The 23737-nt window shown below is 35.9% G+C and overlaps 2 protein-coding genes across 2 annotated transcripts in view; both read right to left on the reverse strand.

Moving 5' to 3' along the window:
- The window catches only part of LOC142353950 (kinesin-like protein KIF17), a 115238-nt gene that overhangs the window by 41815 nt on the left and 49686 nt on the right, over positions 1-23737 (reverse strand). The gene's annotated exons all lie outside the window — the stretch shown is intronic.
- LOC142353951 (zyxin-like) lies at positions 9208-11305 on the reverse strand. Its single transcript, XM_075406184.1, has 2 exons — positions 10125-11305; positions 9208-9535 (listed from the first exon to the last, which is right to left on the reverse strand). The coding sequence occupies exons 1-2, from the start codon at positions 10237-10239 to the stop codon at positions 9312-9314; spliced, it is 339 nt and encodes a 112-aa protein (XP_075262299.1). The 5' UTR covers positions 10240-11305; the 3' UTR covers positions 9208-9311.

A 23737-nucleotide genomic window follows, 5' to 3' on the forward strand; every position in this document is an offset into this window, starting at 1 on the left:
GCAAGTTCAGCGGAAAATTATCAGCGGCATAAACCCCTCTGAAATTGAATTTGAGATGTTTACACTTTTTCACTTGATGATGAATTTGGTCTTCGTCCATTAGTATGTGATCATGGGAAGAGCGTTTTTAGATGCGTTTCTTGCGGAGTCAATGTAGATAGTAGATGCTTTTTCTCCAAGAAAAAATATTTCAACGTTATGAGCTAACGCTGCATCGAACTTGAGTTCAACAGACAAAGATGAATTTGTGAGCTCTGGATGAATAAAGTCATGGGTTGCCTCTTGAGTGCTAGTCAGATCAAATACCATTATATAATGGTTTGCGAACTCACTCAGAGGTATTCCATGGCCATTTTCTACATAAGCTAATGCACTCATTGAATTGTAGTACAACCTCTTGTTGTCAGTTGTTGACATTGGAGTTCCAGCCGTTGCGAAACCGTTTCGATAAATGGTTATCTCTCTTAAACCAAACTTTTGATAATGGAATGGATTAGCGGTGTTGGTACCGATGAATGCTGTACCAACGCATAATGCAACAATGACTCTTCTGATTGGCTCTTTAGTGAAAATATCCTCATGTTTCCAGCTTTGTTGGCCTGTTGTAGCCAAGAATGTTTTGGTAATTACTTCATTGTATCGGTAAATTGCCGGAGTTTTCAATAATGTCTTCTCAATTGCACCTACAACATTATCTGACACCGTCATTTTCCTGATAAATAAATTAGCCTCATCTATTTTAACCTTGTAGTGTTTCGCTGCGTCTTCACTGATGACAGCAAAGTCATCTTGAGATCTTCTCATTGAAATGCGTAAGGTAACTCCACTAACCAAATGTTTCTCACACGAAAAGAAATCAACCGCCAACTTTCCATATAACGTTATACGTGCGGATTGTCGCACTGTTCTTTTTCTTATATCTGATATTGCTGCTGGAATAGTGCCCGGGTTTTCCTCATACTCGTAACCCTGGCATTTTAGCCAGGTTTTCTTTGCGTCTGTACCGTGAGAGAATTCAGTTTCTATGAAACTTTTGTGTGCATAGTGTCCATTAGCTGTTGAAATTTTGATACCATTTGCAGAAACAGTACAGTCGGCGAAAAGTGAATGAAGGATATTATTAGCAAAATATGGAAGATCACTGGCATTAGCGTCACCAGTTGTGTAGCGCAAATCCGTTCCATCTGTTTGAAGTATTCGACACTTGATCTCCAGGTAAATTTTTTGCAAGTCAATAAAATTGTTGCGATCACCAACAACTTCAAATTCCAATGATGATCCTGAGGGCGAATAAAGCGGTCCTGTTTTTTGCTCAAATGATTGATCAAATGTTACCAGCAAAGGTGGTTTTTCAAATAAGTCTAAAGAACTGTGAGTAGCTTCAGATGGTATTACAATATTAGTTCGCATTTTTCACTCGCGAGAAAAAATCCAAACGACTCCTTTTTGGACGGGGTTTTTGAGAAATGATTCTTCTGGTTGAGATTTTTCGTTTTTGGTTTGAGCGAGGTCTCGTGTATTGTCGTCTTTTTCGTCTAATTATTTTACGACCTGATGCAATACGTGATTGAAGAGATCCACCTATTTGTTTGCGAGCTGTTTTGGCTACTGTACTTTTCGGTGCTTGTTTTGCTGACTTTCTTTTGGTTGCAACTTCTACTAACTCTGGTGCTCCCTGAACCAATAAGTCACGCCCAATCTTTTTCGCTGCGGGCCAGAGAAATTTGCGTGCTAATGGCAGAGCAACTCTTCCAATACCTGCAGCAAGCGCTCCAAAACCGCTGCCTCTTTGTCTGTAGTGTCCGGAAAAATGCGGCATTGATTGAGATGCTTGATTGCTGTAGTATGCCTCCATATCAAATAATTTTTTGAAATTTTAAACTGACTATAACTTTTCCGGTTCCAGTAAAAGGAATTAGTTTTCCAGTTTCGTTTCTCAACTCTACCTGGATGTTCTGAATGTTGTTTGATAATATTGGCTTGTAATCCAAATTTGTGTAGGACTTGTGGTGTATGGGTGTCACTGTGTTTATGCTACCGTTTCTCAAACGTCTTTCAGACTCAATGATTTTTATTACCGGAGCTCTCACATCACCAACGTTCTGATGTTCAATTATATCAATGTATGCAAATATTAGCTGTGATCCACAAGTAATATCAACTGGAAAATCTCCAACATGTCGGTTCAAAGAGTTGCCTGCATTTTCTGACTTGTAACCAATATGAATAAAACCATGATTCGAAATATCTCTTATTCCTTTAAAACCAAGAATACTGGGTACTTCTTCATCTTCGAATGACAAACCTTCGTTAGGTCCAAATTTCAAAACTAACTTTTGCGTTACAGTGTCAAAATCATAGTCAAACTGTTTCAATTGAGCGATTCGAAAAATTTCTTCCAGAAGCTCTTCTGAACTGTTGTATATACCTTTGCGAATTCTTCGAAGTTGTCCGGTGCGGTTATGTGAAGCATCAAGTTCAGCGCCAGAACTGACATACGCAACTATTTCGGCTGAGTTTACATTATTGATGTTTGATGGAAATGATATTGAAGCAAGGGCAACTTGCCAATCTCCATCTAACTGTAATGGTTGAGCAAGTTGATTTCGAAACTTGGCCATAGTATTATTGGTAAAAATTCCCATTGATGCATTCGATATCAAATCAATAGTAAATTCTTTATTAATACTCATGTTTAGTCTTTGACAGGAATGACGTTCACTTGGACTAATTCTGGTTCATAAAATTTACCTTTAATTATAACGTTGTTTGCGTCTATAAGGTTGTATGTTGGTGGACTGAGGGTGGCAACCCTGAATACTGTGAAGACTTCGTCTGTGTAATTTTGTTTATAACCTTTCCTAAATATTTCGTCTGGCTTTGCAATCCGAACCAGGTCTCCTTCTTCGTATTTCGGCTTGTACTTTTTTGTGCTAATTGCTAGGGATATTAGAAACGGTTCATGTTTTTTAAAAGTTTTATTAGGTGCAAGTTGGGTAACACAATTAACACGACTGTTTATAGTATTTACAAACTGGGGCAATTCTTTAATATAAGTCCAAGCCCAATTTTCCTCCAGGTATTTGTGAATAATGTTTTTGAGCGATCAAATATTCCTCTCAGCAAATGCCGACTTGGTTTCGTTTTCTGTTGTATATAAATGAATCTCCTTCTTTTCACAAAATGTTTTGAATTCACCTTTAAACTCGGATCCCTTGTCTGTCCAAACCCTTTCTGGTTTTTTCTGTTTGATCATTTTTTTGAACGCTTCAACAGCATCTTTTGCATATAAAGCTTTCATTGGTTGCACCCGTAGGTATCGCGATAAAACATCAACAGCCACCAGTAAATATTTGACTCCATTGTTGTGTTGGGCAATTTTATCCATATACGCCACATCGACAGACCAGATTTCGTTTATTCTGTATGCAACAGCTTTTAGTCTCGGAAAAGTTTTTCTGAATTGTTTGTATTTTGTGTATGGGGCTTTCGACTGAAGGTATTGAAGCACTTTGGATCTTGGTAAACCACTGGCTTTCTTCAAGTTAGCAATGCTACCAAAAGCTGCACTACCTTTTGTGTATAATTTGTTCAATTGTTTAACGTGAGAGGAAGTAATTTGTCCACGAGCTAGACGGTTGGATTTCGTCTTTTGCATCTTCAAAGCTTCCTTCATCGTCGCCAGAAGCTTTTGATTCTTCTGTTCTCGAGACTCCTGATTCTTCATTTTCTGGTTCATCCTCAAACAACTGTAACTTTTCGTTTAGTGATAAGGCAAGAAATTTTTTTGCGTATGTATTACAAGTTAATTGTGAACTGATATCTAGAAAGGTCAGGACTTTGTAATGTTCAAGTGAAAGCTTAGATGTTTTTTGTTGTAGATCGTAAAGAAAATCTGCGACAAGAATTCCCGTGCTTGACTTATTAACCATTAGTCTTGATGTCTGATCCAGCGATAGAGATTCTGACTCTTCTATTTTTTCCAATATTATGCTCGCTTTTTCAAACTTTTTTCTATCAAGGTGTTTAATATCTCTCAAAACTCGCTCCCTGATTTCAGTTGAAATTTTTGTATCAATTTTGTCATCTCTAGTCTCATTCAACTCATCTTTGATATTCTCCAAAATATTATCGGTCTGCTGTTGCGTGTCTAGTTGCGTGGTAGAAGGTGCTGGTGGAGACTTGCTTCTTTGCAACAGTGATATTTGTTTTGCTTTCTCTCGGACATTTTTATTGTTGAGAAGTTGGGCAATTTGAGGTTGTTCATTCGCATACATTTGACGAGGAATTAGCACAAACTCTTCAGTATGCATTTTGCTCCAGAAAAGCAATACAAGGTAACGCAATCAGTTTAATTAGACGAACTCCAGAATCTGATCGAAAAATTTTGATTCTCTCACTTTTTTCAACTCGCCTGTCTGCAAGTTTACGTAGTGGTTTCTCGAATTTTTTTAATTCAACTTTATTGATTGGTACAACTCCAGAGAGCACGTTCATCACACAGTCACTCAAGAACCAAATGAAATCGCCCTGATGTAATATTTCTATTTGAGCTGTGTTCTCATTCCTCTTATTTGCCCATTGCTTGAGCATAAGCAAATGTTTCTTTTTCATTTGTAATTGTTGTAATGACTGCTTCAGGGGACGAAATGTAAAAAATAGAAGGATCCGGTCCAATTAGTTGCGATGAAAAACGTAAACCCTGACTGGTTTTTGGGTCGAGATCAATCATCAAATGTCCAAAGGGCTCCGCAGTTGCTAGTTTGTATGCTTCTTTTATCAGTTGGAGACAATTCAACTGTTTTCCAAGATATTCAATTTGTTGAATGTCACGAAGCGACTTGAATAATATTATGTGTGTTGTATTCAGATCAATGGTTCTGGACCATTTGCTTTGATGGAACAAATTATGCTTGACGTATATAACATGTAATTTGCGATGGCGTCCTGAGGTAGCTATTTTTACAAATTCTTTGTCGTTGAAGATTTCTTCACATGAATCGTCATAGATAAGCAGACAATGTGATAGATTTTTTGTTATATCAAAGCCTGAGTATTTTAGAAACTCAATCCCTGGTATAACTCGTTGCATATCTTTGAAAAGTGGTTGGAACTCTTTGTAAAAATAATAAATTTTTTCAAAGCGTGGATAAAAGGTCAAACCTTTTAGCATTCGAAATAAGAGTTCTGTTTTACCACAACCACTTGGTCCTACAATTGACATGAATATCCTGTCATGTGTAAGAATAACTTTGTTCATAGTTTGGGATTAGGTAAAATGTAACCAACTAAACTCGATAAGAGAGCAATCCAAATTGATTTCTCTTCACAGCTTTCTGATAATAGAAAGAGCATAGAGAAGCAAAGAATGATCATTAAGACAATGATACTAACTTGAACAAAAAATATTACTTCGGACCTTGGCACTGTTGAATTTGAACAACAACGCCATGGTGGCCTCTCTTTGTTGTTCACATCAAAGACTAAATTACTGATACCTGCGTCAGCCTCGTCTCTTTGACTCATTGGAGAAAAATTATTAATTGAAAAGTGAATTGAAACAAGGATGATATAAAATGTTAAATTTTTGAATTATTTACTGGGCAACTGTTTCATGTACCAGAACTCAAACAAATTGAAACCTTTAATATGACTTTTTATCTCTAGTTTATAACAAACGGTTGATGAGTCATTTTCCTCGAACGATGGTTGATTGAAGACTTTTTCAACTTCGGGGTGCTCCAAGACATATAACCGCAACTCATTCGGCATCTCATTAAGTGATATCTCACGTTCTGGTGGTGTTTTTTTCAATCTAAAATGAGGAACTTTTTTGTCCGCCCATTGCTTCCAACGTGGGATTCGCTGCTCTTTGGGGTACTGCATAGGCTTCTGATTTGTTTTGTTCATAGCCATAATTGAACTGATTCCGATGTTCTCGAGCTCTCTGTTTATTTTTTACGTACAGTTGGAAGTGATAGAAATGATCTATCACGGGCAGGAAAGCCCTAAAGCTGTCCAGCTCGTCGGGAGAAAGAGTAATGGTTGCAAAATAACGTTTTGCTGCTGTACTATAAAGCGAGTTGTAACGCGATTGTTGTGCTGTGTTTGGCTTATTGTTGAGATAGTTCGCTCGGTTCTGTTGATCACTTGAAAAATTATTCTGTATTGGTGGAGAGGGATCCTGAACTCTGTTGAATATTACAATCGGCTGATCGTCAAGTGGAGTCAAGCAAGTGAATATCTTCAAGTTGTCTGACAGATAAGTTGTTAAAGTTGCCGTGTCTTCTCTGTGCATCACTTTGTGTCCACTGTGAAAATATTCTTGCTTTACGTTCCGCGCAGTGATTTGATAATTGATCGTTTGTTGAACGAAAGTTTGAATGATGATAACAGGAGGGAACTTGTTCTTCTGATATTATCTCTGAGATTCGGGGACAATTTAGATCCTCCAGATTATAAACAGTTTTTTGTAAAAGCTTACTGAGGAGCTCACACTTTTCAATGCCTTTGGCAAAAAAATTTTTTCGTGTGAATCGGAAACTGAAACTCAGACAGATTGTTTTCAAATCACAGTAAGGTATATCACCTTCGTCCCAATCAAGACCGTGTAGGTTATTGGTCAGCCAAATAACAGTTTGTCTGTCGTGTGCGGGTAAATCAGCGAATTTAAGCGGCGGTTTGAAAAATATTGTATCGTTGTAACTGGAACACAAACTGAGTTCTTTTATAATGAATCCAAGTGACTTGAGTTTGAAACCTTCGAGATCGAGGACAATAATATTTGTGGTTTTGCTGCCAAAATTTTCTAGCATTCCAATTCACGAAACAATTGTGAATGAAAAATTTTCACTGATAGAATGAATAATATTCCTGTCAGGTGTCCAAAAAGACAATTGTTTACTGGTGAGTAACGGAAAGCGTAAACATATCCAGGGCCTTTGCTTCGGCAATCTTTTATAAATCCAGCGGCGTCATGCAATGCAGCATGAAGTCGTAGCACTTTGCTCCGTTTCAATAAGGGATCTAGTCTTGAATTATCAATTCCAATGAAACCACCATAGGGTCTAAATTTAAGTGCTATTTCTCCGTCAACTTCTGGATCTAACAAAGAACAAGCAGCTACGAAATATAATTGTCGATAAGGTATGTGTGTATAATTTATGTTACCTCTCAGTGATAAAACTTTCTCATGAATGAGCTTGATGTCTTTTGTTCCTATTGTGTTCATTATTTACTGTTTACTGAACGTGAGCGTTTAGAGTTTTTGTTTATAAATCTTTCAATTCTGATTGGTTGTCAACTTGAATAATAAATCAAGCACTCCGATTGGTCAATTTATTTTGGAAAGTTTTGTGACCCTGAACATGTTTGGGCATGATCTGATGACTCTCCAATTAATATATCATTAATGATTTTATACATCTACTAACAGGTTAGTTGTTTTACTGTTGTTTTCACCAATTTATGTATGCATTTATGGACATGGGTGATTATGACCATAATTGTGTACATACTTAGGTAAAAACTTGTGTATGTATAAAAAAATGTGACCCTGGATCCAGGGTCACATATGTATGTATGTATGTATGTATGTATGTATGTATTTATGTATGTATGAAAGTGTGTGTGTGTGTGTGTGTGTGTGTGTGTGTGTGTGTGTGTGTGTGTGTGTGTGTGTGTGTGTGTGTATGTATACATACATCCATACACACATATATAGATACTCACATACACATACAAGCATACATTTACATACAAATACATTCATACATGCATACAACAATACACATACATATATACATACATGAATACATACACATATATACATATACACGTTACATATATACATGTATATACATATATACATTTACATAATACATACATACATGCATACATACATACATACATACATATACATATACATATATACATATACACAATACATATAAACATGCATATACAGATACACAATACATACATATACATACACATATATACATATACACAATACATATATACATGCATATACATATACATAATACATACATATACATACACATATATACATATACCCAATAAATATATACATGCATATACATATACATAATACATACATATACATACACATATATACATATACACAATACATATATACATGCATATACATATACATAATACATACATATACATACACATATATACATATACACAATACATATATACATGCATATACATATACATAATACATACATATACATACACATATATACATATACACAATACATATATACATGCATATACATATACATAATACATACATATACATACACATATATACATATACACAATACATATATACATGCATATACATATACATAATACATACATATACATACACATATATACATATACACAATACATATATACATGCATATACATATACATAATACATACATATACATACACATATATACATATACACAATACATATATACATGCATATACATATACATAATACATACATATACATACTCATATATACATATACACAATACATATATACATGCATATACATATACATAATACATACATATACATACACATATATACATATACACAATACATATATACATGCATATACATATATATATATGTATGCAAATATGCAAAATAGGGGGGACATTTTATTCAGATTTTCAAAATTTTCAAGTGTCCCACCCCGGTGTTGTTGGGCCGAGAAAATCAGGCTTCCAAAAGTGTCCGTCCCCCCCCCCCCCCCCCCGGTGAGGTTCTAGTCATTTTTTTATACTACTTGCGTCTGGGTGTGCAAATAATATGCACCCACTGAGCTGCGGGCAACAACGGAAAAAAATCCAATCAATCATATCACGCTACCGAATTCCGTTGAACAACGGCAACAAAGCATAGAACTCAGAGAGGCGTGAAAAAATTAGGATTCTAAACACACCATTAACGGAAGCCCTCAGCAGCTCTCATTTTTAGCGCGAATTAAAAATTGAGGGCAGTTCTTTCTTATTGGGGTTGTAAATAGGATCAATCAATCCTCTTTATGTCTTCCTATGATATCAAGAAGCCATATATTAAAGATAACGATTAGTGTAAACAGCCCAACAATGGTTTTAGAGATCAAAGGTTGAGATCGACCTCTGCTTTTGGTTATAATAGCTTGAGCTCAAAATCAGCTTCAATCGAAATAACCATTAAAATAATATATAGACCTAAATAATTTATACATTTGAAAAATTAATCACAAATGTTTAGAAGTAGTTTATTCAAAATGCATGAATTCAGTTCAGGTGCAGTCCAGATCTCATTTTCTTCTTGATTCCAACGAGAGGCAACACTTTCCCATGTCTCACTTTCCTCACTCTGTCTCTGTGGAAGTAGAGATCGGGGTTGCTAGCTAGTGCTTCCCTGAATTCATTCTCCCCACAAGACATACAATAGATGAAATTCTGTTGAGATGAGGCATCTGCCAGGTATTCGCCTTCAATCACTTTTTGGCACGCTTCTGAAACGAAAAATACAAATGATACCAAATTCGACGTTTACATTGTTGAAATTCTTTACTGCATTAAGTATCCCATAACAAATTTATACTGTGGGATCAAATTGAAAAAAAAAATGGAAAACTTATCATCCTGAAATATTTTGTGTTGGAACAAAAAGATCAATAGCTTTCGCTCATAAATTAGGTCCCTAGCCGAGCTATCTTCAATGATCTTACTCATAAGCTGCATTCATCAAAACAGCTTCTCACAATAGTTCTTTGCTAATAGCTGAGACTGCCATGATTATTTTATAGGACAAAAATGTTATCTGCATTGATGAAATTGTGTTCTGAAGACCGCAAAATCATCCTTGAACCTTTATTTACAGGAATAAATTACAGGAGTTATTTAACAAATTCGTTCTTAAAACATCGTTCTTAAAGATCTCAGCGTAAAGAGCATACATCGGGTCTTGCACCAGGCGCAAAAATATTGTGGCAGAAAACTAAACACCTTAAGCTGTTTAGATTAATGTTCTGACATACTTAAAGGGTGTAGAAGTCACGGAAGTCTGTTAGGAAATACTAAATATTTGAGTGCAATACTCACTGCAAATGAAGCACCTGTAGTGATAAGCCCATCCAGGCACCTTCTCAGCCAAACTGTTGAATGGTAGCTCACATGCCATGCACACATTCTTAATCACAAATTTGTAACTTGTCATTACTCCTTTCACTTCATTATATTCTTCAGGTCGTGTCGTTAACAGGTACTCTTCGCTTCGTTAATAATCTCTTTTGTTGTTGCTGATAATTTCACTTTGTAATAATAATAATTTTGTCGCTAATAACCAAATGGTCGTCTTCGGTAGAAAAACTGTTTCTGTTCACGGGTTAATTATGCCAAACTTGCTTCTTCGTAGTTGGTTCTGTTTCGCAATGAACCTTGGAGAAATTGATTTCACAATATCAGCTCAAAATCAACGCCAACAGGCAATAATGCTTTGAAGTCAATGATGAGAGAGTTTAGATATACAGCTGTACCAATGTTGAAATACGTCGTTACGACTCGCATAGTCTGATTGACCATATGATGAAAGCTCAGTTCTATCAAGCAAAGTTAAGATAGCAAGTTATAAATCGTGACTGTTTGTCGTTTTCATGTTGTTCGATGGTTGGTGCTAGCGTCTCAAACACTGTTTGAAAAGACTACTATTTATCACAAACGCATCAAAAGGCAGTACATAAAAACTGTTCACTATTTCTGCAGCGCAGCACAGTAATATTTTAAAAGTACACAATTTATTGAATAGAAATCTTGAGAACGTTTTTGACTTTTTAATCAAACAAATCTGAACACCTCTAATGATAGAACACTGTACAAAAATTGAAAACCGCACAACAAAGTAAACATCACAAAAAAACGAGAATGCGCATTAATTTTTATATTTTTTAAAAAACTTGATTTGAAGCCGTTACTATCTACCACGTAATAGAACACCATGAACAGAATATAGTTCACGTCACTAGACACTAGCGGGAATATCTCTTTACGCACGTTCTTTATTTACTCGAATTGAATCAATTGTAGAGGAATAGTGGTAGTAATAGGAGTAGAAGGGAGAGTGTAGTAGTAGTGGAAGTACTCCTTGACAGTCGTACTCTTGACCTGTCTGTCATCTCACGGCACTTATAGAGGGGATGCTACAATTTCCCTTCAGAACACGCACTAGTCTGTTCGAAATTACGCAATTTGATACTTAGCTCATTGGGGGTGCACTGCTTGACTATATGACAAAATTTTAACAATATACCTTATGATCCCTATTAAAATACCCACTGCGCATACAACGAAAGGCAAAATAAAACCAAATGACAACCAATGAGCACAACTAGATTTCAAAAACACAAAAATTCAGAAAAAAACTTATCGACACCTTCGGTATGCTCAACAGGAAAAACTTCCTTAAAAACAGACAAAAATTAGTCAAGATATTACATTAATGAATGTGCACCACTGCTCAATATGGATAAACAAACAAACATAGCCGGTAAATTGCCGAAAACAGCCACCGTTCACCAGCTTGTCGCACACTGGGATTGAAACGGAAAAAAAAGAGACTTTTATGAGTGTCAAAGTGTTCTTATTTGGTGACAAAATTCTGCACATTCCGTTATATTCTAAAATTACACTTAATTCAGCTTCTAAACTGAAAGCTTTTAAGCACAATACTAGCACAATGCCAGCTAACAACCGCGTTAATGAACTTTGATAATCTCACGCACTATGATATAATGACAGGGTATTATGTTTATCCCCGTTTCTTTTGATTTTGCTCTTTTGAATTTGACCGTATTACCCTACATTACGTAATTCCATGAGAAAAAAGTTTAAAATTCATTCAGTTGAAACAGTGAGTGAGGTAACTCGGAAATCAAGTTAGACTTATTTGTAGTTAGACTTACGGAAAACGTAATCAAAAGATAAAGCCCATTTAAAAAACATAGCTAGCAGGACAAGTCCTGACCTACAATTCAAAACATACCCGGCAGATTGCCGGAAAATAGCCGCCGTTGATTCCAATAAGCATGATTGGGATTGAACGAATAGAATATATTGAAAAAAAAAGATTTTTGTACAAAAATATTTTTTAAGTCCGATTTATTTTGATGGCATTTCGTAGTTGAACATACTTCTGTTTCTTAGAGAGAGGCTACAGGGGCTACTATCAACACCAATAAGCATTAGAGGTGGTAACTAAGACTTATAGGAACGACGTCCAAATAGCGGGCATCTAAAATTGGGCTTTATGGGTTTATCCCGTTTATTTCTGACTTCAATTTTTTATACCGACTCTGTTCATTTTGAATTGCTTTGCTTAGCAACTGATGTTCAAATTCACCTTTAGCAGAATGAGAGAAGAGAGAAACTAGCCTAGAGAAGTCAAAAAGATTTCACGCAAAATGTCGAAAAAGCGGCAAAATGGTAAAGCGAAAAAAAGTTTGACGAAGTAAAAAAAAAAGTACGAGCGCAATAATACCGGCTGAGATTATGAGGGCGGCTATTTAAAACTTCAAACATACCCGGCAGATTGTCGGAAAATAGCCGCCGTAGATTCCAACAAGCATGATTGGGACGGGAAGAATAGAAGATATTGAAAAACAAAGATTTTTGTACAAAAACATTTTTGAGTCCGATTTATTTTGATGGCATTTCGTCGTTGAACATATTTCTGTTTCTTAGAGCGAGGCTACAGGGGCTACTATCAATGCCAATAATCAATAGGGGTGGTAACTAATGCTTATAGGAACGACGTTCAAATAGCGGGCAACTAAAATCGGGCTTTATGGGTTTATCCCGTTTCTATTTCTGACTTCAATTTTTTATATTGACTCTGTTCATTTTGAATTGCTTTGCTGAGCAACTGATGTTGAAAATCACTTTTAGCAGAATGAGAGAAGAGAGAAACTAGCCTAGAGAAGTCAAAAAGATTTCACGAAAAATGTTGAAAAAGCGGCAAAATGAGGTAAAGCGAAACATTTTTTGTTCGACGAAGTAAAAAAACATAGCAGGACAAGTCCTGACGTACAATTCAAAGAATTTTCATTGACTAACAAAAAAAAACTAGACCTAGAATGGAATATCAGTGAAATGAGAAAACCATTTAAAAAAATCAGATAAAAAAACAAAAAAAAATCAATGTCAAAAGGCCGCATGTGAACAAAAAAAACTACTGTCGAGAAATTAAAATATAATTCAAACAAAAAACTAGGCCTAGAATGGCTGTGAATGGATTGGGAAAACCATTTAGAAAAAAAATCCGATCCAAAAAATCGAAAAACCGTAAAAATCAGAGAGAAATTGCCGCAAGTGAACAAAAAATCACTACCGAGAAACCGAATTTTTGTTCAAACACCGTTTTCTCACTCTACTTTAAAATTCGAAAGAAAAAAATTCACGCCGCAAAACCACTCGCTTTTTCGCTCCACTTCCTGTTTCGGCGTGACCAAAATCACTACTCCAATTTGACTTCAAAAATCATGAAAATGTGTGAACAGATCTTAAAAAAAAGACAGCGCCCCAATACAATTCAAATTCTTTTAATTGTAAAAAATAAAGAGCGCTATAATAGCCGGCTGAGAAGATGAGGGCGGCTATTAATTAACTAAACAATAAACTAGACCTAGAATGAAAACCATGAACAGATTGGGGAAACCATTTAGAAAATCCTATACAAAAAATTGAAAAAAACAGTTAAAATCTATGTCAAAAAGCCGCATGAGAACAACATAGCCAGCAGATTGCCCGAATAGCTGCAAAAGAATAGACTTGCGTGCCATATAATAGAGATAGAAACTGATACAGATATAAAATGAAGCCCTTTCATTAGGGACCTTTAATACACATATGAGTACCTTGGACCTTAAACTAATTCAAAATAAATTTCAAGTGAAAAGTCATTTTATTGAGTGAGGTAAGTCACGTATGATCAAAATCTAATCACGCAAGAACTTTTGCGAGAGAGAGAGAGAGAGAGAGAGAGAGAGAGAGAGAGAGAGAGAGAGAGAGAGAGAGAGAGAGAGAGAGAGAGAGAGAGAGAGAGAGAGAGAAATGACGTCACGCGCGCAAGAGCCGTTAGTGAGAGGAAGAAGTCATTCAGAAAATTTGGCTTTTGCAGCTGTGAACAAATGTAAAACGAAAAAAAGCGTCAGAAGACGAAACAAAAAACCAAGGACGCCACAATATAGCTCCTCTTAGTTTACAGCTTTGCAGCTTAAAAAAAACTTATCGAGAAAACTTATTTGTTCAAACACCATTTTCTCACTCTACCTCAAAAATTCGACTGAATAAATTTTACGCCGCAAAACCAATCGCTTTTTTGCTTTACTTCCTGTTTCGTCATGACCGAAATCACTACTCTAAGTTGACTTCAAAAATCATGAAATTGTAAGAAGAGATCTTAAAAAAAGACAGTGCCCAATTCCAATTCTTTGAATTTTAAAAAAAGGAGACCGACTAAATAATAGCAGTTGAGGAGCTGACGGCGGCTATTAATAAGTTGCTAATTGCCTGCTCTACTGCTTTGGCGTTAAATAAGATTAAGTGCGGACTAATGACAGCAACGACATCCACTTCCGATGAAAACATGGATGATATATATATATAAGCATATTTGAGACAAGTATGGAATACTTCTGGGTTCCCCAGGAGACAAAGCTTGACTATATGACGAACGAAAAATATCAAAATTCTGTACAATGTACTTTATGCCCCCCCCCCCCCCCCCATCAGATATCCAAACAACCAAAGGCAAGATAAAACCTACTGATAACCAATAGGAGCACAACTAAACCTCGAAAACAAAAAATTCAAAAAAATCGAAAGCTTCTAACGTCAGGCGATTGGCTTTGTCAGTAGCTAGCTACAGATTAGTGAGGCTAGCTTTGGCTTGATTCGACTCTGCAACTTATAGTTTTCTAGCCTGGTTAGTAAATCAAATAACAAACTGATTTTCAAAATTTGCAAAATATTGCAAAACTTAAAAGACAGATTTCTCAAAGAAAATGTTCAAAACATTTTCTTTAAGAGTATTTTTTGTCTCTGGAGTTATGTCAAGTAACCCATCTGCCAGACTTGAAAAGCTTCGTTGGTCAGTAATGACCGTTAAAATATTCAGAAATTTTAAAAGAATAACAAATTTTAACAAGATCTTGCCAAAATTCAAGATATTAAAATCTTCAAAACCATTTCATTGTCTCAAGAGACTATCCAGTATCCCTATTTCAAGCTTTAAATAGTTTGACTGGCTAAAAATCCATAAACTTGGAACATGATATTGCTAAATCTGGACTCATTAAAATATTGAAACTATTCCATTACCTCTAGAAACTATGCGACAGTTTACCACCCAGCCTTGGAGGAGGTCCCTACGACCCTCGTGCCGGAGAAAATGGTAAAGTCAAAACGAATCAAAAAGCTTGATTTTTATTTTTAAAAAAAAAACTGGTGATATTAGAATCTTTATAAACATTCCATTACATTTAGAAGCTATCCAGTAACCTATAATCGAACCCCTGAGAGGTCATGTGGCTCTTGAGGCTGGATAAACCTAAAAACTGAAAAAATTGCGAAAAGCATGCTTTATAAAAAAAATTGTTAATATTTGTCATATTGAAAAATTTCAGTATTTTATTATCAGACCCTTAAGGGCATTTTCTGGCCCCTGCGTCTGGAAAGACGTGAATAATGAATAATGTCAAAAAATGAAAAAAATTGCACGTTTTGTCAAAAAGATGCTAAAATTCGAATAGTTTAAGAAGTTGAAACCATTCCACTACCACTAGAAACTATGCAGTAACCTACTATAAAACGCTAGAGGAGGGCTGAAAAAAAATTTTCAAAAAGCTTGAAAAAAGTTAAAAATTAGTATAAAATTGCTTGTTTTTAGCGATCGTTTGTTCGTCAGTAGCTACGGGGGGGGGGTGGACCTGAGGCTGATGGTGAGGGGGTCGGGAAACTGTGGCGTGGGGGGGCAACAGCGTGGTGGGGGGTGGGGCAATAGTGGGGAGGTGGTCAACAGTGGGGGTGGGGTGTCTTCGTCTCTAAGAACCGCCCTTCACACCATAAGTATAAGTCTCCAGAACAGTTTGAGCTGAAAGGCTGTAAGAGCACTTAATGCCCGCTGGGCGCTACCTGACCTGTTTATTCCATTTTTGAGGACGAAAAATCAAAAGCGTCAGGCGAAAAATCTCATAAAAATACCCGGCAGATTGCCGGAAAATAGCCGCCGTTGATTCCAATAAGCATGATTGGGATTGAAAGAATAGAAGGTATTAAAAAAAAGATTTTTGTACAAAAACATTTTTTAAGTCCGATTTATTTCGATGGATTATATTTATTTCGAATTTGAGCATACTTCTATTTCTTAGAGAGAGGCTACAGGGTTACTATCAATACCAATAAGCATTAGAGATGGTAACTAAGACTTATAGGAACGATGTTCAAATAGCGGGTATCTAAAATTGGGCTTTATGGGTTTATCCAGTTTCTACTTGACTTCAATTTTTTATACTGACTCTGTTCATTTTGAATTGCTTTGCTGAGCAACTGATGTTCAAAATCACTTTTAGCAGAATGAGAGAAGAGAGAAACTAGCCTAGAGAAGTCAAAAAGATTTCACGCAAAATGTTGAAAAAGCGGCAAAATGAGGTAAAGCGATACATTTTTTTATTCGACGAAGTAAAAAAAAAACATAGCAGGACAAGTCCTGGTGTACAATTCAAAGAATTTTCATTGACTAAACAGAAAAACTAGACCTAGAATGGACTATGAGTGAATTGAGAAAACCATTTCAAAAAAAATCAGATCAAAAAATGAGAAAAAAAATCAATGTCAAAATGCCGCATGTGAACAAAAAACCACTAGCGAGTAATGAAAATTTAATTCAAACAAAAAACTAGGCCTAAAATGAGCTGTGAATGGATTGGGAAAACCATTTAGAAAAAAATCCGATCCAAAAAATCGAAAAACAGTAAAAACCAGAGTGAAATTGCCGCATGTGAACAAAAAACCACTACCGAGAAACCGAATTTTTGTTCAAACACCACTTTCGCAATCTACTTTAAAATTAGAGCGAAAAAAAAATTCACGCCGCAAAACCACTCGCTTTTTCGCTCCATTTCCTGTTTTGGCGTGACCAAAATCACTACTCCAATTTGACTTCAAAAATCATGAAAATGTGTGAACAGATCTTAAAAAAAAGACAGCGCCCCAATACAATTCAAATTCTTTGAATTGTAATAGGAGCGCTATAATAGCCGGCTGAGAAGATGAGGGCGGCTATTAAAAAGACCTACAGGACTAATATAATTGCGACACTCCGCGTGAGAGCAATTAATTAGATTACACGTGAGTTAAAATCAACACGGTGACGTTGTCGTTTCTTCAAATCAAGAATTGAAAATGGTTTCAAAATTCGCAGTTGCAATTATATGCAAGGCCATTGTTCTTCAGACCTCTATAGAATCAACAGGGAAGACAGGTTGTATGACAGATGAAGATTGTAAGCCCGGGAAGTCTTGCAATCCCAGGAAGATTTGCGTTAAGACGTCGAGGAGCTGCAATCAAGCGACAGTTCGGATGCATGGAAGACTCCGATTGTGATGAAGGATCATTTTGCAGCGATTTGAAAATTTGCGTAATTGGGGAAAGAACGTAGAGATGCACAACCCGTTGTACAAACCGTTGTACAACCCAACAGCACCCCCTTACAATAACTTTGAAGTAAATTTTGCGTAACTGAGTGTATACAGTTAAATTCCTGATTATTCTGAAGGCATGTAAACTTTAACCTTTCGGTTATATTATTAATTTACATGTTTGGAAAAAAATCACTTTTTTTAAACAAATTAAAATTTTCATTTGCAATTCATTTGTTTCGATTGTCAGACATTGCGTACTTTGAGAAACAACACAACTTTGTCCAGGAGTCAAAGACGGTGAAACGGTCACCCCCTTCAAACTCCCTCAGAACGTATCATTTGAAATTCGTGAAAAGAATTAATTATGGACATCTCGTTTTGCCAATGATTATCAAGGAACCTTTGTACTAATAAGAGGCATGTTTGGATCCTTACATCAAGCACTACTACTAGAAGGAGGACGAAGAGATAGCGTACCAGGAAGAACTCTAAATCATTTTAACGCAGATTCTTATGATTGAGCTAGACGGACTAACCAACCAGCACTCACAACAACCGCACGCAAGCGACAGAACCAAAACATTGATAACTAATCAATTAATTCTTATGGAACACACTAGTACAAGTAACCATTTTTCCAGCTGCACTTCGAAAGATTCGAATGCTTATCCTAGAGAGTATTCAAAAAATGTACAGTTGTAAATATTGACATGACAATAACAAACCTGCTGTTCACTACAACGGCTGAGGCAAAACCCACAAGCCACTTTTGACGCTTTTACATTCAGGATCTATTTTCAATTGTCAAAAACCAACTTCAGTGACACAGCAACCCAAAGCTCTCAACGATGTCACCTCGACTAGTTTGGAAAAAAAATGGCAACAACTAGGTGCCCATCAATGGGCAGAAGCTAGCCAAAACATACCCGTCAGATTGCCGGAAAATAGCCGCCGTTGATTCCAATAAGCATGATTGGGATTGAAAGAATAGAAGATATTGAAAAAAAAAGATTTTTGTACAAAAACATTTTTTAAGTCCGATTTATTTTGATGGCATTTCGTAGTTGATCATACTTCTGTTTCTTAGAGAGAGGCCACAGGGGCTACTATCAATACCAATAAGCATAAGAGATGGTAACTAAGACTTATAGTAACGACTTTCAAATAGCGGGTATCTAAAATTGGGCTTTATGGGTTTATCCCGTTTCTATTTCTGACTTCAATTTTTTATACTGACTCTGTTCATTTTGAATTTCTTTGCTGAGCAACTGATGTTCAAAATCAATTTTAGCAGAATGAGAAAAGAGAGAAACTAGCCTAGAGAAGTCAAAAAGATTTCACGCAAAAAGTTGAAAAAGCGGCAAAATGGTATAGCGAAAAAAAGTTCGACAAAGTAAAAAAATGGGAGCGCTATAATAGCCGGCTGAGAAGATGAGGGCGGCTATTAACAAGACTTAAGTGGTCTGAAATATTAACTCAACTGATAGAAGGTCGTCTGCTGAGCCAAACTTTTTGGATCTCGTAAATGTATCCCTCGTTCTACATAACGTGGACATCAGCACATACAATCTTCGAACAAATCAACCATTAGAAGAAATAACATAACCGACTGACATCGGGCGAATTGCTCTCAGACGACCGCCGAGCGTTAAATGAAGGGGTATTTAATTTAGGGCTGTAGCTTAGAAAAATTTTGGGTCCAAAAAATTGCACCTGATAGGTGTTCGAACCCGCGATATTCAGGATAGCAGTTAGACATCGTAACCACTAAGCTACAACCGCGTTGTTACTCAACCGCTAACAACCATCTTTACATTAGCAAAACTTCATTTCAGACTGAGAGGAATCGAAATCACTCAAAGTGAAGAGCCAAAGCTTGACAAACTCACTTCTATAACAAAACCGAAAAAAATGGTCAAGCGAAAACTTTGCATAAAAAAAGACCAACATGTTAACAATAATTGCTTCAAAATTCGTTCGAGAGCAATTAAACATAGCAGATTTGCCGGAAAATAGCCGCTTGTGGCCTTGCATGGAATTGAAACAACTAAAGAATAAGATAGATAGATTTACCACCAATCCTTTAATAGACCATCCGAATTTTTGGGTTAGATTCTGAGTGTCATTTTTATGAGACACCTGCGCTCTAAGAAAAAAGCCCTAGTAGAGCTTCTTCAAAAATTAAATTCGGAATCAAAAACTCAAGACTCTAAAACTACATAATTAGGGCATATACGTTTGGCACTACTTAGATGCACGCTATTGATCTTTAACTAGTAAATGTTCATAAAATTTAAAGTTCATTAAGTGAGTTCAGAAGTCATTTTTGAGTCAGGTAAGTCACGCAATTGACCTAAAAGCAGAACAAATGACGTCACGCACACAAATTTTAACTGCAAAGCAGTAGAAGTCACGGAAATTGAAAGTCAATTGCGGCTATTAATAAACCATTGACGTCGCCAACCAATATAACAAGCCGGCGCATGGCTCACTGCGCCACCTCATGGGTAACATAACTCAGAGCTAAAATTTGCCCCCCTCCCCCCTAAAATTTATTGAAAATTAAGGCAGACACTCCTCGACATTATCTGGACTTCCAAAAGTGTGGCTTCACTGACGAAACAAAACTCCGAGGGAACCACGACTGGCGACGAATCGCTTGACAACGCATATCTGTTTTATTAATAACGGGTAATTCTTCAGGCAGATCGGAAGACTTACGTAGCAGCAAAGACAGGTGTTCCTGACCCCATTCACATGTTCCTTCTTGATGAAGGTCGGCAAAACACTAACTGTTCCGTCTAAAATGATGTGTATTTCTCTTGTCAGATGAAAATGGGAGAAAATCAAGCTGATTAGTCTCTAATTTGATGTTGGTAACAACCAATGAGCGTGGAGGTATTCGAATGTTACTTAACTGATATTCAATTGCGAAAAAAATTGTGCTATGAACAGGTAGCACAGAAAAATTTCTGACTTGCGTTCAATAGTACAAAAAGGCGCTGCAAACACAATAGAATTGGAGTTGATGATACATAATACTAATTCAAAAATTTAAATTCACAGCTCGAAATTCATTAAACATTATGATTATGAAAATTCCTTTCCAGAAAGAAACATGAGATCTTGAAGCAGAACAGCAAATATTGTTCATTGGAAAACATATAGACACAATTTTTCTGCACTACAAAAAAACTACGCCTCTGAAAGATTACCAAAAAACATACTCTACAAAACGATTTTAAAAACGAAAAGAAGTCAAAGAAAGTTGGTCGTAAAAACAACGAAACGAATTACTAAAACACTAACGACTTACCAAAAACTAAAAGCTTCAATATAACATTCTCGGTAACTGAAAAAAGATCCACTAAAATAAAGATTACTTCAATAAGATTGACCAGAAACTTGAGAACTAAGTATTAGGCTCTCAAAAACGTCATTTCATCAAGCGCAGCAATTTTACTAAGGAATCCAGATCATGATAGAGCAAAAATTGTGAATAAAACTGCCGATTCTGTAAAAACATTTACTTAAAAACGCATTTGAAAACCCTCGAATTCACATTCAGAGCTGTGACTAGAAAACAACTATTCAGTCATTGAATCGCTGGACGATAACAATGCAGCAGGACTTGGTGAAATATCATTCCGTCTAGAAATAATGAAAGATTTCCCAACTGAAATGTATAGAAAGTTTTCCCAACTGAAATGAAACTTGCCTATGTAACACCAATTTTCAAAAAGTGATAAATTTGACAGTACAAACTATGTCCCAGTTTCTGTAATTCCGAGTTTTGCAAAAACTTTTGAGCGCCTCCTCTTAACTCACATGACGGATTTCATTTTAAAGCATAAAATTATAAACTAAGAGCAATTCAGATTTCAAAAAAAAAGTCAGCAACCGATGCACTTTTACAGCTGGTTGAAAAACTTTTGTCTCATTTAGATCAAAGCGAAGAAACTGCTGCCATTTTCTAGATCTTGCAAAAGCTTTTAATTCCATATCGCATATTTCTCTTAAGAATTGAAAGGTATGGTTTTTCCCAGGAAGCGAAAGAATTACAGTTTTCATTTACAGACAGCAGACAAAGAGTAAAACTTAATGACATGTTCTCTGAGTGCGAATCACGGTGTGCCACAAGGAACTGCGTTAGGACCACTCATTTTTTATATGCGACCGATTTTTCATCTATTATAAACACAACGAAGAAAGTATTTCAATTCGAAGATGACAAATATTGTCTGTTCTGGAAAGGAAGGTAGCTTACATGGAAAAGTCAAGGAAAAACTACAAAAAACAAACGAATATGCAGAGATGAACAAAAACTTTGATGAATACAAACAAAACCGAATTACCCTTTTCTCGCTCAATAATTCTGGTCTCGGATCTATTTTTATAAAAACGAAGTTCTCACAAAACAAAAATGTTGCAGATACCTTGGTATTCAAATTGACAGGTCCCTTAATTTCGATGAGCAGCTGAATACAACCTTGAAAAAGATGGCTCATGCTATAAGACTATTATACCTAATAAGACATCAAATTCTCTTGAACCAGCGCATTCTTTTAAAATTACTTGTTCTTTCACACTTATCACTATCGGAAACCTTTTTTCAAAATCAATCTACAAAAAACCTGAAACGCCTTAATTGACAGATTAACTGGGGTATAATGGTGTGCTTTCTGAGCAAAAATCATGACAAAAACGAGAGATCTGCTAAAACAGAAAAACATCCTACCAGCTGAGCTAATAATAGCAATAACGTCGCTAACTAAATTTATATATGATATAGGCAGACCAGAAAATTTTCACGGGTATCTGGGTCTTCATTCAAACACAGCAACAAAATAATTCAAAATTAGACAGAATGTCAAAACCAACTTTGGAATGAATTCGATTTTTCGTCAATGCGTACAAAAATGGAATAATTTAATACAATGGCTTCGGTTGGCAAAAAATAAAAAAAAATTAAGAAAATGTCGAATGATTTCTTCTCTCACTACATGAAAAAAATCCTTCGAATAGTAACCAAGGAGCTTTTAAACGTTAATTTTATTTTTAGGAAGAAAACAATCGGAAGAAAATTTTATGTGATTTTAAAAGAAAATTTATTAATTTTCATTATTTTGCTTGAATAATTTGAAGTATTTTTTGTTTCAAGTATATTTAAATATTTAACCATATGGTAAAAACTTAATTTACTTGTTGCAAAAAAACAACGTGGCTCATGAATCACAAAAAGTGACAGTCTCCAGACTGCTGTGAAACATAGCCCCGGCAAGGAATTGACCGAACTGAAGAGACCAATGGGACCAAAAACAGAAAGTGCTGTGTTAAAAAAATTGTTTTCAAATTCTTTCCTTATTTTCAAATCAGAATTTAAAATATAACCGACTGAACGTCGGAAGAATTGCTCTCGAACGACTTGTAGGAGCTCTAATGAATTGCAGCCTGCTTCAGTCAAGGGCGTAAAAGTCACTCGAAAAGTCAAAATTGTCAAGCGAAAATTGACACACACGTTTACTTCTTTCAAGAGCAATTAACAACAATATCTTTCAAGTGAAATAGATTTATCATCTATTTCTGGTTACTTTTTTTAAAATTCACTTAGGGATTACTCCTCATTATATCTATATTAAGTTTGCACGGAAATCATTTTCAGTAGGTAACTGATAATTAAAATTCCACATGATTGAACTAAAACTCATACCAAAGACAGTAAAAAACTCAGCTGGAAAGGGTAGAAAAAAGTCGCTTCGCTCTTTAACTTCCCGGCGCGTGACTTTCTGTCGCATAAAGAACGACGATTTTTCAAAAAAGAGAGAATGACAACTACTGAACTACAACAAAGAATTTTCATTGACTAGGAAAATAGACCTAGAATTTTCATTAACTACAAAATTAGAATAAAAATGACAAGGAAACGATTTCGAAAACAATCTGAGCGCTCTTGGTTACGGCTCGCACAAAAAGTAGGGTGGGGTTTAAAGGGTTAGGGGGTAGCTGATGTGGTGTAAGGGA

This window comes from Convolutriloba macropyga, chromosome 15, assembly GCF_964194025.1.
Source record: "Convolutriloba macropyga chromosome 15, txConMacr16.3, whole genome shotgun sequence".
NCBI classification, from domain to species: Eukaryota; Metazoa; Xenacoelomorpha; order Acoela; family Convolutidae; genus Convolutriloba; species Convolutriloba macropyga.